The sequence below is a fragment of the Equus przewalskii genome, chromosome 6, assembly GCF_037783145.1.
Source record: "Equus przewalskii isolate Varuska chromosome 6, EquPr2, whole genome shotgun sequence".
NCBI lineage: Eukaryota > Metazoa > Chordata > Mammalia > Perissodactyla > Equidae > Equus > Equus przewalskii.
This window is the reverse complement of record NC_091836.1, coordinates 50,008,273-50,026,085: the sequence shown is the minus strand read 5'-3', so window position 1 is coordinate 50,026,085 and position 17,813 is coordinate 50,008,273. Positions and strand designations below refer to the sequence as shown.

The following is a 17,813-nucleotide window of genomic DNA, read 5'->3' as shown; positions in this document are numbered from 1 at the left end:
ACCAGCAACTCGGGGATGGCACGTGTGCCATGAAGAGAACAGAGCAGGGCCATGGACGGGGACAGGGACAGCTGAGGGCAAGTGTGAGCAGGGCTTTTCTGAGGAGGTGAGGCCTGCAGGATGAGGAGGAACCAGCTGCAGAGAGAGCTGGGGCGCGTGGAGGGCCAGCTCTGGTGTATTGGAGAGAACACAGAGAACAGGAGTGGCAAGGGCCAAGGTCACTCGGGGCGTAGTGGCCAGACACGCCATCCCAGGACTGTTCTAGGAGACCGGAAGCTCTGATTGTCACTATACATGACGGCGTGTTGCTGTGGGGGCCACAGGCGGTGGGAGCAGGAAGAGAAGCAGGAGGCGGGGAGCAGCAAGGCTGGGAGCCAGGTAGGATGACGGTGGTTTGGCTTAGGGGCCAAGGGCGGAGGAGAAGCTGGAACGGGGCTGGGACCAGATTGCGCTCCCACCCCAAACCCTGGCTGGGTTGCCACCACCAGTCCGTTCCTGTGAGGCGACGAGTCCAGCCAGGCCGGTGGTGGAAGGGGCCCCAGCCTACTGGGGCACCGTTACCTTACAGATGTGATCCCTGAGGATGGGCTGGTACTGTGAGCCGCGGAGCTGCCTCTGGAACCAGGACTGGGGCTCCCCGTTGTAGGAGATCTCCAGCGCCGACGCCCCGTTCCGGACCTCGGGGAGGTCGGACATCGTATCCCGCACCGTGATGGTTCGGAACGGACCTGAGCTCAACCTGCGCCAGAGCACAGCAGACAGTCGGCACCCCCGGGAGCCAGACCGCTGCTGTCCCCGTGTCACAGCTGCCACGGCGTGACTCCCAGCACTGCCTTCTCGAGAGAGGACACACAGCTCGAGGGCAAAGGGCCACCCGCCGTCACACGGGGACTATTCTTGTCAGACCCCGTCTACAAAGGGCACAGGCTGGAGTGGGGGCTCTCCCTGTGACTGCAGCCGGGCGTCCTGCCGCTGCTTTGCATGCAGGGCTCACAACTCAAGAACAGAGGGCACAGTGCTTACATGGCGGGCTGGATGCTGTGCCATCCAAGGCTTGCTCCTCGGCTCAGGCCTCCTGACAGACCGGCCAACAGACCTCCGGGGTAGCGCATGGGAGCAGGGCTGACAGGGCCCCTACCTGGTTATGTTGCTGACAAACTTCCTGTCGTCCACCACGACACTCAACTGGCAGGCCCGCGGCGCGAACACGTGCAGAGGCTCTGGGAACAGGGGCAGCTTCTCCCCGGGGGCCGCAGCCAGGATGATGGCACGCCTCCGCGTCTGTGCCACGCCGTACTGTCCAGCCTGCACGTGGGAGGGCCACACACACGAGGTCAGTGGGCACCTCTGACCAGCTGGACCGAGCTCCTGGGTCAGCAGCACCTGCTTCCTGGGGTGGCAGGCTGGTGCGAAGCTCACCTGGAGAGCCCCTGGGTACCCCAGCAGGGTCCCTCCTCACCAGAGGAAGCGGACCCAGATCAGGAACAAAAGACGCCCCGTGGTGGCCACCAGAGAGGATGGGAGCAACCCCACGGAGACTCCTCCAGCTCGGCGGAGAGCACTGCGAGGGCCCCATGGTCTCGGCACTTGGGGAACAGAGCGCCAGGAGCCGCCACTTTCCCCTCCATCTGGGTACCCATTTCATTTTTCTGTTGTGCCAACAGTTACTGAACAGGTATGTCCAGAGTGGCTGCTTTCCAGATAAAGCCTTCTGCTCTGATCACCCCAGATCCTGGTCCCTGCAAGCACAACCACTGAAGCCACCTCAAGTGGGACCCTCCACCTCCTCCAGGGAGTTCCACACAGGTACGCCCACCCAGAGGATGAACTTATTTTTTAGCCTAAGTAACAGTTCGGTCTACGCATCGTTCCGCCCACCCTGCCTCGCCCACCCCTCCGTGGAGATCCAACCGCCACCTAGAACCCCCCAGTTGGCAGCACCATTCCCCATTGAAAAAACACGCTGGAGACGAGGCAGCCAAGAGCCCCCTGCATGCAGCCCCTCCTTGGGCAGAGGAGGACGCAGCTCCCAGGGAGACACTGAGGCGGTCCCAGCCCTAAGCCTCTCGGATCTAAATGCCAGGAGCTGCAGTGGTGGGGCAGGCACAGCGCCACCTCCCCCTTCCTTGACCCTGCAGGTCCCACACTCAAGGCCTGCCCTTTTCTTTTTTTTCCACTTTTTTTTTTGCGAGGAAGATTGTCACTGAGCTATCATCTATACCAATCTCCTTCTACTTTATGTGGGACGCTGCCACAGCGTGTCTTGATGAGCGGTGCTCAGTCCACACCTGGGATCCAAACCTGGGAACCCAGGGCCACCAAAGTGGAACATGCGAACTTAACAGCTCCATCACCGGGAGGCCCCTGAAAGCCTGTCCCTTTCTACCCTATTTTTGGTGAGGGACAGTCCGCAGTCCAGGGACTGCCGAGCCCCCTCCCGGCAGCGTCCTCCTGGCCCCGGCCCCGCCCCGGGAGGGCCCACCTGCAACACGCCGAAGGTGCACTGGTAGCCCATGCGGACGAGGCAGCGCAGCGTGAGCTTCAGCACCATGGAGCGCTTGAAGGAGACAAAGTTCCTGACGTTCTCCAGCAGGAAGTACCGCGGCCGGTAGTAGTCACAGTAGCTGCGGGAGGCGGGAGACCACGAGTCACCCCCAGACACGGACAGGAGGGAGAGCCCTCTACTCTACTAGAAGCTTCTCCCCAAGGTCCGCCCTCTGGCTGTGGACACTGCAGCTCCCGGCTCTCAAAGTGTCCCCAGAGGACAGCGAGCCGGGGATGTGCCGACGGCACGGCCTTCAGCAGTGGGGAAGCCACGCGGTTATTGCTCCCCAGGCACAGCCAGCAGCGTGGCCCCAGGCTGGCTGTCCGGTCACCCTCGGGCAGCCCTGAACACAGAGGGGCTTCTGCGGCCCTTACCTGAGGAAGGAGACCACCAGGGAGTTCTTGAACTTGGAGTATGTCCGAGAGTTGAAGCGGTTCATGCCGCTGAAGCCTTGGCAGGGCGGCCCGCCGCACAGCATCTCCACGTCCCCCTTTTGAGGCAGCTTCTGACCGCGCGAGTTGGTCACCTCCCCGGCCATGACCAGCTTCAGCAGGACGTTGCAGTCCTCCGTGAACACCGTGGACCCAGGATTGTTGAGCCGGAACGCTTGGGCGGCGGGGTCCCACATCTCGATGGCCCACAGCGTTTCAGAGATGCCTGCAGGGCACGAGGACAGAGATGCGCTTTGAACCCCCTTGAATGAGACTCGAGTCAGAACCCTGACCACAGCCAGAGAGGCCTTCCGGGCAGCAGCCGCCTGGTCCGGTTTGCCTAGTGGCGCAGAGACCTAGCGCTCACCTGCTTGGTGGAACCCCTCCGACAGCCCCCCACAGCCGGAAAACACGTCCAGGGTCCGCAGCTTCGGCAGTTTGATTTCCGCCTTGGGTTCACTCGGCTCACACACCTGGGACTTCGCCTTGCCCTTGCCTGGAGGAGAAGGCCACAGACAGAATGGAGTCAGTCCTAATCACGCTCCTTAAACACCTTGTGGACGCAGACGGCCTTGCCGGGTAGGGAGGAGGCCAGCGTGCTCACGGGAAGTGGTTCCCGCGACGCCGCAGAGGCCCTGGGAGGCGCACGTACCTTTGCCCTTCCCTTTCCCTTTGTTCCCAGGGCTCCGGGCGTGGTTGGGGGGATCTTCGAAGCTCTTGCTCTTGGCATTATAGGCCTGGAAAGGAAAGACCCACAGGAGTTTGACAGAGAAACGCACTGGTCGCCCCTCTAACACAGAGGAGTCAGGAAGTTAATCAGATGAAGATCTGCTTAATTTCTCCCTGAAGAGGGCCATTGGCAGTTAGCCACCAGGAGTCCTGGGATTTTATTACAGTGAAAACGAAACAACTCCATTAATATAAATACTTCACGTGGCTGACACCAAAACTTCCGCTGTTCTAAGAACCTGGACTGCTCACTCTAGAAACAGACAAAGGTGTTACGGCAAGAGCCTGCTGTCGGATGAGGGTACCCACGCCAGAGCCTGTGGAACACAGGCCAGGGAGCAGCTAAGATGGCACACCACAGAGAGGCCACCGTCCAGACCAGCTAAAAGCAATCAGCTTAATCAACAGACTCCTGGACCCTCTCTTGGCCAGCTGCCTGGGTCTGTGGCCCTGGGCACAGACGCCAGGCGGAAGGACAGAGGGCACCTGTCTGACTCACCCCAGGCCACCGATCAGGCTAGCGGAGGCCGCCTCACTGTCTTCACATAGACTCTCAAACGTTCCCTTTTCTATTGTACTTTAAAAGCCAGAAGCGTTCCAGAACCTCGAATGTTTTCACTGCGTCCTCTGGGTCCTGCTCTCTAGGTCCTGCGAGTCTGAGCCACGTCCCCCCCGCCGAGGTGCGCAGCCCACCTCAAGGAAGTAGAAGCGGTCGGGGCCGCCGGCCGAGAAGGCCTGCAGGCACTCGGGCAGGTCCTCGCCGTACTCCACGGTGCAGCGGCCCTGCACGGCCTTGAAGTCCACCACGGCCTCCTCGTCGCTCCAGTAAAGCAGGTTGATGTCCGCGTGGTAGGTCGCCGGCGTGGACTTGTGCGTGTTCTCCGGCCTGCGAGCACAAGTCTTTAAGACTTCTCTCTCGCTGTGCGCTGACAACGCGAATTAAGGGGTGCACATTCCCAGGGTGCTCGGAAGATCAATGGGTAATGACCACGGCCCCCCGGTCAGGTCGGCATGACCACTATCCCCCTTAGTTGACAGTGAACGCTACCAACCAAGTAGGGTTCTTTGCAACAAACTCAGTGAATGGTTTGCTTGCTCTCTGGGCCCATGACGGCAGCTAGTAAAATGGGCCCGCTGTCAAGAACACCAGTTACCTGCCCCTTTTAAGAAGCAGGTGGGGGGCTGGCCCCATGGCCAAGTGGTCAAGTTTGCGCACTCCACTTTGGTGGCCCAGGGTTTCGCCGGTTCGGATCCTAGGTGTGGACATGGCACCACTCATCAGGCCACAGTGAGGCAGCGTCCACACAGCTCAACTAGAAGGACCCACAACTAAAACATACAACTATGTACTGGGGGGATTTGGAGAGAAAAAGCAGGAGAAAACAAACAAAAAAGATTGGCAACAGATGTTAGCTCAGGTGCCAATCTTAAAAAAAAAAAAAAAAGAAGGGGGAGGGAGAGGGGAGGGCAGAACTCGAGGTTCCCTAGGGGCCTCAGGCAGAGCCCAGAACCTTCCACCCCTGCCTTTGGCACATCCTGGCCTTCTGCTTGAGGATTTCTTTTGGAGAGAGAACTCTGCAGCTTTAAAATAAAGGCATAAAAGCAAGGCCACAAAACATATCCACAGTCACCGCCAGCGCCCAGCAGGTAATCAGGAACACCTGGAAACCAGCCCGTCTACCTCTCAGAAAACCACTGTGTGCGCCGCGTTACAACCCCGCTCCAGGCAGAGCCTTCTAGAAGAGTCTGCCGCCTCCGGGCAGAGAGCAGGCCCTCACTGACCTGTAGAACTTGTTGAGTCTGATCTTGATGTCTGTCTCGTTGGGCCTGCCGTTGCTCTTCTTGATGCAGAAGATCTCTTTGATGCGGCCGATTCGGTACGGCTCGGGGGCATCCAGGTTGCTGCCCTTGATATAATCAGAGTATTTCCGGTAGTGTTCCGGGTACAGATCCTCATCCACAGGCTCCTTCCGTGGGCGCTTCACGGGGCTAGAGAGCTTGATGCTGGAGAGGAGCGAGCACCCGCATAACTGAGCGTTATTAACCCTTCAAAGGAACTGAGTGAGCGCGGCTGACGGGGAACAAGAACCACTGACATTCACACGCCTGATATAAACCACCGCAGCTAAGGCCCCTCAAAAGACTTCGAGAAAGATGGATCCCCCACGCTGGGGAAGGAGCGTTCTCTACCTGTGCCCTGCTGGCTGTCGCGGCTGCCAGCGCTGTTCCCATACCCCAGCTCCCTACTCCCGGCCACGTGGCAGGACCGCACTTCCTGGCACGGGACTTGTTCCGCTCAGTGTGAGCAGACGAGATGCACGAGCTCTCCCAGGCGGGAGCACTGAAGGGTCAGGAGCCACCACCGTGCGTCTCCTTGGCTCAGGCTGGCGGCTCCTGCAGGCCAGGTCCCCGAGCAATGCGACAGGCCGAGCCCCCCACTGACCCATGATGGACACAGTGCAGAAGTAAACGCTGGTGGTTTGGGGTTTGTTGCCATGGCACAACCTATGCTCTCCTGACGAGGCTGACCCAGAGGTGACAGTGGACATGCAGGGGGAGCAGATGGCGGTCTGGGCAAGCCGAATTTGGCCCGACTACTGAGGTAAAGCGGGTCATCGGAACTGCCTGCCAAGACTGAGGGAGGCGGCCACCGTGGGTGCCCTGGGCCTCTGAGCATCTCTGTAGATGCTTCCGCTGTGCCAGGAGCAGCCGGCACACAGCGCCACGGCGAGTCCTCCCCTTCAGCACCAAGGACAACTGGTGCTAGAGGAGGTGACGTGCCCCGACTGGGCGAGGCCGGAAGGACACCTGCCCGCTGTGTTTTGTAATTCACAGTAAGTAAACTGAGGCTGGGGACTGGCCTCCAATCGGGACTGTAGGAAAATGGATCTGCAAGTCGGGAAACTGGGATGTTCAGGAAATGTGGGTTTTCATTCTAACCAGGCCCTAGTTCTGAGAATGAACAAAGAATGGATCAAGTGTGGAAAAGACCTGTGGCTCTGATTTTTCCCTGAAGAGCCTCAAGCCTGTGACATGCAAAGAAGTTGCTTGATACTTCACGTGGGAATGGGATGGGAACCACAACTCGCACCATTCAGTCTTCACTCTAAGCCAGACACTGTGCTAAGCACTAAACTCATTTAATCTTAGCACCTGGCAGGCAAGATGCTCCTGTCTGCATCTGACAGACATGCATAGAGGTCGTGCTCTCTGCCCCGGAGCCTCGTGGCTGGTCACAGGCCTGCCACTGACCCTGGCACTCTCTTAACCAGCGGGCTCTCTTGTCTGACTTCTTTCACAGAAGTCACGTGACGCTTTCCCTTACAGCCTCATTCGGCCACAGAATCGCCTTCACCCGACAGTGGACAGATGGACCCTGCCTGACCGCCAGATGCTAACGTGACAGCTCAGGCAACGGCTGGTACTGGGGGTGCAGGGTGCGGGACGTCACAAAGGTGACCCCGTCCTGGCCCAGCGCTCCTGGCCCTGACCTGGGCAGAGGGGACACTCACTTGAACGTGAAGGCCTCGGGGAGGAGGTACACACCGTCGCCCACCCGATACTGGACGCCATCTTTGGTGGCCGAGCTATAGAGGACCCGGCCGTCCAGGTCCTCGAGCTGCTCCAGGACCCTGGGGATCTCCTTCTGCCTCATTTCAGCCAGGCGCGCACAGCTCGCACAGAACCTGAAGGAGCGAAGGACAGAGACAGGAGCCTGAGATGGCTGGTAGGGACGGTGGCAGCAGCCGCTGGCTTAATCCAGAAACGCCGGTGACCAGGAGAAGATACGCGTAGATGCTGGAAGGAACGGGCCGTCCTGTACTTCAGGTTCACGCTTGGAGAGCGCATATTTGGGACCAGAGCCCAGAGACGGCATGCACCACGGGAAAATGACAAGCCAACTCCACTTTTGAGTATGTGATATGAAAACGCTAAGACGTCCACACACTGTCTAGGATATGGTGAAGACACCGCGAGTGAGAACGCACAGAGTGGCTCGGTGAGGAGCTCAAATGGTCAGAGGCCCAGGCTATTAACTCTATAACGGCTGAAATCCACCGTCATTCCTGACTAAGGGGCCCTTAAAGGAGAGCGCGAGGCTGCCTTCGACGCGGAGATCAGGTCCAAAGCCAGCCCCAGGCTGAGTGGAGAAACAGCAGGAGCAGCCATGCGAGTGCCCCCAGCCTCCACCCCACCAGCCTCACGCTGTGGGTGCTACTACGCTCTGGAGGCATCGGCGCCACCTTAGTCAGGACAAGGGCGGTACAAGGGTTAGAAAGGAAGGGATGGGGCGCTAAGCATTACAAACAAAAAACCAATCAGGCCTCCCTAGAAGCTGTCACCCACCAGTTAGGATGAGAAGGAATCAAAAGATCACACTTATGAGAGAAAATACCCAAGAAATGAAAGCAAATGCGCCACGGTCTGTGACACTAATGCTGAGGAAGAGCAAAAAGGCTTAAGATGGCAAGACGCCTGCTTGTGGACGTGAGCCTTCAAAGGCAGCTCGCGCCCAGGCTGTCCGTCCACTTACAGCGACCCCAACAAGCCAGGAGGGCCTTTGGGCAGCAAGGAAAACGATCAGAGGGCACAGGGGGACAAAGCCAGCAGGTGGGAGCTCGTGAGGAGCCAGAGCGATTCACACAGAAGCGTGGCGCCCTCGAGCGCCGTCAGATGGGCCCAGAGGAGGGGACGACACGGAGCCCGGTCCCGGCACTCACTTATACTTGTTGTCCTCTGTCGGCTGAGTTTTTGGAGGGGACTCAAATCTCGCGTAGTCTTGATCGTACCACAGCTGGTAGAAATAGGTCTTCCCGTCGTCCTCCGCCATCAAGGCCTCGGGATCCATGCCTCCCTTTGGGGACGAGGATGCTGTGTCAGCCACAACCCCACGCAGTGAGGGGGGTGCACCCAACGGGCGCCGCGCACTCACCTCCAGGGCCCAGTTCTCCGACGGGGCTTTGTAGACGACCTTGACTTTGCTGTGAATGTACGAAAGCTGCATGTCCTCGCATTCATCCACCAGGAAGAGCTCCAGTGGGTCCGACGTGGCCCCGAGGACCGTGTCCGTCCCGGCGCAGAACCAGTGGGCATGGAACATCTGTCCGTTGCTGCTGTCCTCCCACAGCGCCGTGACCCTGGGGGCAGCCGAGGGGGCAGCCGAAAGTTACTAACTCGCCTGGCAGATCTAGTTGGCATCTGCTTAAGGGAACTTGCGTGTTTTGGGGTTTTTTGGGTTTTAGTCTAGGGCAAAGAGCTGTTGTGTTATTCTTGCAAAATAGGCATCTCCTGCTCATTCAGGAGGAAGTGGGTGCTGAAGCCAAGTACGGGGAAGGATACTGACCTGGCTAAGTACAGCGGTTTCGAGGAATCGTCTGGAATAACAGAGACACAGTCCCCCACTTCCAGGGTTTCCGAGTCTATGCAGACCTGCTTGTAGAAACTTTTCTTCCCATCAGTCTGAAAACAAGAGCTGAGTCTCAGCTAGGGATGGTGTGAGGGTCCGTGCTCGGCACGACCGCATGTGCCACATCCTACCCCCAGCTCCTCCCTCGGCCACACAGGCCTCGTTCCCCTCCTCGCCCAAGGAAGGCTGGCTCCCACCTCAGGGCCCCTGCCCTGATTCTTCCCCAGAGCTTCCTGTGGCCGGCTCTGCTCAGATGTCACCTCCCCGGGGAAGCCTCTGGGGCCCCAACCCCCTCCCAGCGCTCCACTCGCTGGACAGTGGGTGTCTGTCCTCCGCACTGGAGCCTTGGCACCGCCCTGGCAGGGGGCGGCCTCATGCTGGATGAGCGAGCCAACCGTATCCTCAGCTTATGGACATCAAGGACACCACGCCGAGAGGGCATTCGCTCCCCAGCTCTGACAAAGGAGCCGGGCCTTAGACAGGCAGGTGACCACAGAACCACCACGAGGCCATCTGCTAGTGCCCTGAGAACACCCCCTCCCAGGCCAGGGGGGCTGACAGCGCTCGTCAAAACAAGCTTTCAAGGGGAACCAGCCTGACCCACCTCGAGCTGTGCAAAATACCCATTCTGCAACGTTAGAGAAACCGAGGCCTCAAGCACACAAGCAAAATGTGTTTCTGGCACCTGGTCACGGGCCGCGGCCTCTCAGGCAGCCCTGCTCCTCACGGGCAGACGAGCAGGTTTCAGGCTGCTCGAGAAAGGGTCTGGCGGCGAGACCCCAGAGACAAGGTGCTTCTCCGAGGGCGGCACTGAGACCGCCAGGAGCCGGCTCCAGCATTACCTTCACGGCGTCGCCAACCCAGGTGATCCGATTCTTGTTCTGCTTCTTTTTCTTCCCTTGATGCATTTTTTTGGGTGACGGCATCTCTGGGATATTGTCATCCACTTCTTCGTCGTCATCTGCCTCCTTCATGGCCATATTGGGACACCTAGAAAGTCACTTATTATAAGCAAGGCCCCTTTGACAAGAAAACCCTACCAGGGGCTGTTTTAGTCAGGTATTGGGGACCGACAAAGGAACCCTGCTTGCCCCGCACATTTCAAGCCAGCAGTCCCAGCCGCAGCCCAGGTGCCATCAGCTGGCACCTTCCTCTGCCACGAGAGCAAGCGCTGGGCAAACCTACCTCCTCTCTTGGCAAGCCTGCTTGCTTCGTCCACTCCCACCAAACTTGACCATATCCTTACAGGCTTTACACTTGCCACACTCGGGCTGTTGACAAACCTGTAAAATATTTAAAAGGTGAATCCAACAGCCATTAGCGACAGTTGGTAACCAGTTTTTTGGTGAATTCCTTTTTTTTTTTTTTTCGGTGAGGACGATTGGCCCTGAGCTAACAGCTGTTGCCAATCTTCCTCTTTTGGCTTGAGGAAGATTGTCGCTGAGCTAACATCTGTGCCAGTCTTCCTATTTTATATGTGGAACACCGCCAGAGCATGGCTTAACAAGTAGCGGAGGTCCGTGCGCAGGATCCAAACCTGCAAACTCGGGCCGCCAAAGCAGAGCACACGAACTTAACCAGTATGCCACCGGGCCAGCCCCCGGAATAACAATTTTTAAAAATTGTACAATTCCCCTCATTACAAGAATAAGAAATAAGAGTAGGAACGAGCTATCACTCATACCCGCCAGACTGGCCAAGGTAAAGCAGCCTGACACGTGGTGCTGGGACAAGTGTGGGGAATGGAGAAGACGCTGTTCAGCATAATCTGGTACCACCACTTTGGCAATCAGTGTTCTAGATGAACGTTAAGTTTATAACCCACATCCCAGCGATTCTACTTCTAAGTAGAGAAAGACCCAAGAAGCCTGGTCGAAGGATGCTGCCGCCACCTGCTTTCTGATATAGGCAGCTGCCCGCCATCGAGGGGTAACTTGGGATATTCATGTAGTGGAGGACTACAGAATGGTCAAAGGGAGTTAACTAGATCTACCTGGATCAAAACGACAGTTGCGGAAGATACCCATTACGTGTATTTTAAAAAACAATTTAAAGCTTGGATACACAAGTGCTAGATGAAAAAATGTAAAACCAAAACCAAGGTGAGGACACATGAATTCGTGGGCAGGCTGCCGCTGAGGACAAATGGTGACACTCTGAAGCCGGGGGCAGGGTGAACACAGGGCGGCTCTGGAGGCAGCCGCTGTAACCTGAAAACTCATTTGAGTTTTCATCCAAAATAAGCCAAGAGACACCACAATATAGCCGCTCTCTGGGCCCAGGCTCAGGGGTTCACCGGTGAACATACATAAACATACAGTGAAGGGAACATACATAAGACTCAGAGGAAGAGAGGTCTATTGAGGCCTCAAATCCAAGTAGGCCAAAGTCCCCGCTTTCCTGGAAAGTGACACCATGGGACACGGCACGCTCTCGGGAGGATGTCCCCGCCGCTGCCCTCACACTGGGGCCTTCAGACAGGGAGACACAGCAGAGCGAGCGCCACCCAGGGGCCAGGCTCCTCAGTCCACGACAGTGGCATCATGGCAAGACGCCCAAGCGCCTCTTTCAACAGCTGTCCTATCCCTCTGTTCGTCCCTGGGGTCACTAACTGCTTCTCCCAGCTCCCGTTTTCAGGGTCCAATCTGCGCAGTGAGAGAGAAAGCGGCAGGTCCCCCGGATCGCGTGGGGAGCCCGGCGCAGGGAGGGTACCTCGCAGACGCCGCACCGCCGGCGCTTGAAGGCGTTCTCTTTATCTTCTCTGTCGTCCTTTTCGATCTGCTCTGCGAAGAAGGTGTCAAAGATCTGGTAGACCAGCTTGGTGGTGGTGGCTTTCGTGGGGCCTTTGTCCTTCTCCTTGGCAGAATGCCCAATGGTCTGCCGCCTCTCGGCTCGCCTGGGAGAGTTTCCTCGTGTCAGCGGGCTGAAGACCCCGCGCGGGAGGCCGCCTCCTCTGGGCTCGGGTCCTCAGTTTCATTCCCGCCACAGCCTTACCTTTTTCCCAGCGTGACCCCGGCCAACTTGATGAGGTCCCTCATGCAGGGGGTCAGGAAGATGGGCTGCTCATCACTGTCCCCAGCCTCATCATAACTCTCCACTTGCTCCACCACGAACTGGGCGTGTCGAAGAAGAGAGTCCTCTGTGAATCGGTTCAGGTTGAGCACAGAAGGGGGAACGGTGGTCTTTAAGAGAAGAAAAACACGAGAAGTTTCTCTGAGGCCGAAGCAAAACTGTTCTGATGGAACTGAAGAACGGTTTCTGCCGATTCTAGACTCGAGTTTTCTAGAAACGTCTACGTTGCCTGTAAGTAGGTGTGACTCCCAGATTACGAAGACCCTAGACGTCTCACCTCGATCTTATTGATCAGGTCCTCATAGGTGGAGTCAGGGTTGCTCTGCAGGAACTCGACGACTATCTTACTTATGTAGATCTTTTCCTGCATCACGCTGAACATTGGGGCGTACTCGGGGTTGGGGTCCATCAGGATGTATTCGGCAAACGCTGCAGTGAACAGCAGACATTTTTTTTTTTTTTTGAGGAAGATTAGCCCTGAGCTAACTACTGCCAATCCTCCTCTTTTTGCTGAGGAAGACTGGCCCTGAGCTAACATCCGTGCCCATCTTCCTCTACTTTATACGTGGGATGCCTGCCACAGCATGGCTTGCGAAGCAGTGGCATGTCCGCACCCGGGATCCAACTGGTGAACCCCGGGCCACCAAAGCGGAACATACACACTTAACTGCTGCACCACCGGGCCAGCCCCCAGAAGACATTTTAAAAAGCAGTTTGAACCTGAGGGCAGCCACAGTGGCCAAAGGGCAGGGATGAGTCCATGAAGCTTACGGAACAGTCGAAAAGTCATTCTATACCCAGTGTCAAAAAGATACAAAGTGCCATCAGAGTGAGCTTATCCACAAGTGGCCTGAGCCAGCTAGAGGACAGACCAGCCGAGTGGCTTTCTTTTCACTCGTCTCTGGTTTCTGGAACTTGGCCTGCATTTGAGCTGCAAGAATATGACCTGCTCATCTCTGCGGAGGGTCAGTTCTGGGGCCAGCTGTAACTAACACAAGAGGCCATCCCAGTCGAACCCAAGAGCATTCCCACATGGTCACGAGACTTGCCACCAAAGCCCAACCAGGCCCCAGGGAAGACAGGAGCGAAGGCCCCTTTCATATCCGAGAACAGTCCACGCTGGCCACATACTTACAGGTGCTGAAGCCAATGAGAGCCTTTTCACCTCCATCGAAGCCAGTGATCCACCACTCATTGATGGGGCCGAGATCTTTGCCATTAACACCCCCTGAGAGAAGGAAAAGAGTTTCCTGAAAGGAAATGGACTAAGAGCTATGACTCACATCAAAAACCCAAGAGGGCCAAGTGGCACTCTAAGTGCCACCATGAGCTGACATTTCTTTCTCTCTCTTTTTTTTTTTTTTGGTGAGGAAGACTGGCCCTGAGCTAACATGTGTTGCCAATCTTTCTCTTTTTGTTTGAGGAAGATTGTCCCTGAGCTAACGCCTGTGCCAATCTTCCTCCATTTTATGTGAGATGCTGCCACAACGTGGCTTGACAAGCGGTGCTAGGTCCATACCCGGGCTCTGAACCTGTGAACCCCAGGCCGCTAAAGTGGAGCATGTGAGCTTAACCACTGTGCCACAGGGCCGACCCTAAGCTGAGACTTCTCATCAGCCAAGCCAGCAGTCCTAGTCAGAGCCAGAGTGACTCTGCTTACAGATGCTCACAGCAGCGTCAAGCGCTAACCTTAAGGGGCAGTAGTTGCTGCTGAATATTGCTCTTGAGGTGAGTTTTGCTTTTAGAGTATCTGTCCCAAACATAACCTGGAATGTTCCACTTACCTTCGAGAGATGGGTCATCATCATATATTGGTTTTGCTGAACCAGAAAAGAAGAGTTCCACATTCTTCTCGATGAGGCCAGTGTCGATGGGGCACAGGTGACCACGTTTACAGTACACGCTGGACGGGCGACAGAGAGTGTGTTTACCAGCTGACCAGCAAAGGTCCAAGTAGAGTCAAGCTCAGACACGAGGCGACAGGGCTACGAGCAACACCTGGACGCATTATCTGCCTGGCTGCCAGAATGCTGGCTCAGCACAGCGTTCTCACGCAGACAGATTCTACCCGGTTCTCCGCCCTGGGCATCGAGAGTACAAGTGTCTGCAAAGGCAACACCGGGAGATCAGCGAGACTCAGAGGGACGGCGGGAGCTGACGAGGGAGCAGCTCGCTGCATTCCCCCTCGGCATGTTGGTGACAGAGCAACATCGGTGTCCCAGACACATTCTACTCACGGAGGTGTGCACCCATCACCTCTGTCCAGCTCCAAGACGTGTTCATCGCCCAAAACGAGACCTCAGACCCATGAGGCAGTCACTCCCTATTCCCAGCCACCCCTGGCAACCGCCGATCTGCCGTTTCCATGGATTTACCTCTTTACAATATTCGTCTGTTTAATTTCATATTACGCGAGTTTCACCTCAATAAATAAGTTAAATGAAACGAAGCATATTCTCTAACAGCATAAAAGGCCAAGTACATAAGGGACGTGGGAAGGAGGGACTTCTGCCTCCCTCTGGGGGTTAAGTCTCAAGTTTAAGGGCATCCACGGTCCCACTGCCCAGAGACGCTCCTTGACATTTCGGAGGATGGTCCTCATTACGCGGGACACAGAACTTAAGAAGAACACGAATCGAGGGTTCTGCTTATGGACCTGCTCATGCTGGCCTCAAGGACCACCCTCCCACACCAGAGGGGCCATGCGGTCTCTCAGGGTCCCCAGGCAGGCCACAGGGGATCTGTGCAGGTCTCCTGACACCCCCACCCTTGGAAGCCAGGAATCCTTATCTTGCAGCTTCAGGAGATTTTTTAAAAATGAAAACATGACTGCCTCGCGTTGCGCTCCTTACTACATGCCAGGTGTGGCAGACATGGGTCACAGCCCTGCCCTCAGGACTTGAAGTCGTGTGGGAACGACGGACACGTATGAAGGGAGGGCAGCATACAGCAGCCCCCCAGAAGCAGAGGCTCCCGTGCCCAGCCCGATGGGCTGCCCTCGGGCTCTCAGGAGAGGTGATATCAGGGAGAAGCTCTAGGTCCCGGGAAGCAGTGGGAGCTGCGGGTTCACAGGATGGACTTGTTTCCAGCCGCCACTTTAGCCCAAGTACCAGAGGTAAACAGTCTCTAGACAACCTGGGGGGTCCGGCTCCAATGGCCTGACACTAAAAGGCACATCATTTCTGGGAAGTGTGTCCTTACTGCCACCTTCCTGCCCTACAGGAACGAGTCCACAGCAGACCCTGTCCTCGGGGAGGAAGCCCAGAGCCCCCCGCCCTGACATTCCTGACTACAGCAGCCCAGCGCCGGCTCCCAGTCCTCTGGCCCCGAGAACACCCCAGGGAGGCAGGAGGGTGTGACCGTCAGCAACGTCACCATGGCCCGGTTCACTTGCGCCACCAGGGGACAGAGGTTAGGGCCAGGCTCTGGGGATCGCTGGTAGCTGGATAGCATCCCAGTACGGATCAGGGTCCTGATGGTGACAAGTGGGAGATGCCACCTGCCCTAACCACAGTGGTGAACGCTGCAGAGCAAACACACTGAGGGCATAAGAGCCCCCAGCCTGCCCAGCAGCGACCTCACCTGAGCTACCACCCGCCCTGCCAGCCGCTTCTCCAGGGAGAGGAGGAGCACGTGCCAAGGCCCAGAGCCAAGCCGTTTCCCCCAGTGAAACACAGCGAAGCCTGAGAGCACGCACAGCCCCAGCGGGACCGAGGGAGGGGGGCCGAAGGGCACGGGGACAGTGCTCCCTCCAGGGCTCGCCTGGTCCAGACGCCAGACCTCACTCACAGAAGGCTCTAGAGTCACTGCCACAGCCCGCACAGCCCTGGAGGATCCAGCCCCCGCCCGCCCCTGCTCCCTGTCCACGCCCCCTACACTCGCCCCCTGCTCTCTCTACACCAGCCACAGCAGCCTCATCAGCTGGTCTTCCACAGCCACACCCACCCACCTCTGAGCCTCCGGACTTGCTGTTCCCTCCACCTGGGATGTCTTTCCCTAGCGACACCCTCGGCTTGTTCTCTTAGGCCACCGAGGTCTTTCCTCAGCTTAGCTCCCTCCATTCTCAGCACAACCACTTCCTCCCGCCCACTCTGCTCACGGTGCTTTTACATTTGTCAAGGCTGCTCCTCCCTGACAGGCATAACTTTTTCTGCCTCCACGAAAGCAGGGACGTAGGGCAGCACCCAGCACACAGCTGGCCCTCAGGTGAATGACGCACCGCCAGGATGTGGCCTGACTGTCGCGTTAGCACGTACGGGTTTAACAAGAAACATACAAATCCCGGCAAAGCTCTCCTCCATCTCAACCCGCTGTGGCTTTTAGTGGAGTGGCGGCAGCTGAAGAAATGCTGCCGGTTTGGGGCAAACGATGTCCACTAGGACGTCAGGAAGGGGTGGCCTTGGGCAGGGCCCTGTTCCCATCAGGCAACAGCGCGGCAGTTACCTGAAGCATGTCAGCTTGTGCTGGGGGAGCGCCTCGTAACTCTCAAAGCCGGACTCGTTGGCGTCGAAGATGGACAGCCTCTCGTTCGTCAGCAGCTGGATCTCATCCACCTGAGAGACAGCGGGCGTCAAGCGGAGGCACGGGGGACAGGAAGGACAAGGCTGAGGAGGGGGCGGACCGTACCGCGTCAGGGGCGTGCTGCTCGTATTTCAGTTCCGCGTCGTCCAGGTACTGGCCGCACTGAACGCACCTCGGAGGGTGGATCTGCGGGGCACGAACACACCGGCACTCAGAGGGCCGGCCCCCGCAGGCCCGCAAGCGCCGCACGCCATGTGACCCCCAGACACGCGTTTACCTTGGAGGACAGCACTGTTTTGGTTCGAGCCATTTTTTTCTCCATTCTGGAAACAAAGCACAAGGTTTTTTAATCATTTCAGAACATACCAGAACCTACCATCAGTTACACCTAATCTACCTGACACAGGTGAGCACGGGCTGCCACGTAAGGGGCAAGGGGCCAAGTGCCCAGAGTCTCTTTGCCACGTGGAGGGGACCTGCCTCACATGGCAGAATTGGGGCATCGTGGCCCTGTGCTCACAGACCCGACCAGATTCAGAGCTAAGGCTGCTCCAGCAACTCACTAACAGCGCCTCTTCTTTCTAGAACAATCATTTTAACATTACGATCCACTTTGCAGAAAGACAAAAACAGGTTCTTACGGTTCTTTGGATGTAGTTTTGCGTCTCTTCTCCTCCTAAATGGAGAAAACAAAAGAGGAGTAAAAAGTGAAAAAGTATCTTACATCTGGATAATGCTTCAGAGTTCAGAATTTTGTATCTGTGGTTATCACAAAACCTAGTCAGAGGGAGGGAGGAAGGCAGACGAAGAACCCGTGAGATCTGAGCCATCACCAGCATCTAAAGTCTTACAATCAAAACTCAGAGGGGCCAAGCCCGGGGCCTAGTGAGTAGTTAAGTTCAGTGCGCTCCGCTTTAGCCGCCCAGGTTCAGTTCCCAGGCATGGACCTACACCACTCATTGGCAGCCATGCTGTGGCAGCAACCCACATACAAAATAGAGGATGATTGGCACAGAAGGTGGCTCAGGGCAAATCTTCCTCAGGGAAAAAAAAAAATTCTGATAACCAAAGACTTCCTTAAAAGACTCCTGAGGGGCCGGCCCTGTGG

General features: G+C 57.0%; 1 protein-coding gene across 9 annotated transcripts in view; it reads right to left on the bottom strand.

Moving 5' to 3' along the window:
- DNMT1 (DNA methyltransferase 1) overlaps positions 1-17,813 on the bottom strand; it is a 40,946-nt gene that overhangs the window by 2,826 nt on the left and 20,307 nt on the right. For all 9 annotated transcript variants that reach the window (XM_070623685.1, XM_070623684.1, XM_070623690.1 and 6 more), the window contains 23 exons: positions 17,347-17,381; positions 16,983-17,028; positions 16,811-16,891; positions 16,628-16,737; positions 13,969-14,087; positions 13,320-13,412; positions 12,462-12,613; positions 12,107-12,294; positions 11,825-12,008; positions 10,298-10,395; positions 9,955-10,102; positions 9,050-9,165; positions 8,639-8,843; positions 8,427-8,560; positions 7,218-7,391; positions 5,488-5,709; positions 4,399-4,591; positions 3,629-3,713; positions 3,344-3,472; positions 2,920-3,202; positions 2,483-2,624; positions 1,139-1,305; positions 562-739 (listed from right to left, as the gene is read on the bottom strand). In XM_070623685.1, the coding sequence (XP_070479786.1) occupies positions 562-739; positions 1,139-1,305; positions 2,483-2,624; positions 2,920-3,202; positions 3,344-3,472; positions 3,629-3,713; positions 4,399-4,591; positions 5,488-5,709; positions 7,218-7,391; positions 8,427-8,560; positions 8,639-8,843; positions 9,050-9,165; positions 9,955-10,102; positions 10,298-10,395; positions 11,825-12,008; positions 12,107-12,294; positions 12,462-12,613; positions 13,320-13,412; positions 13,969-14,087; positions 16,628-16,737; positions 16,811-16,891; positions 16,983-17,028; positions 17,347-17,381 (3,282 nt within the window). The remainder of the gene's footprint in view (positions 1-561; positions 740-1,138; positions 1,306-2,482; positions 2,625-2,919; positions 3,203-3,343; positions 3,473-3,628; positions 3,714-4,398; positions 4,592-5,487; positions 5,710-7,217; positions 7,392-8,426; positions 8,561-8,638; positions 8,844-9,049; positions 9,166-9,954; positions 10,103-10,297; positions 10,396-11,824; positions 12,009-12,106; positions 12,295-12,461; positions 12,614-13,319; positions 13,413-13,968; positions 14,088-16,627; positions 16,738-16,810; positions 16,892-16,982; positions 17,029-17,346; positions 17,382-17,813) is intronic.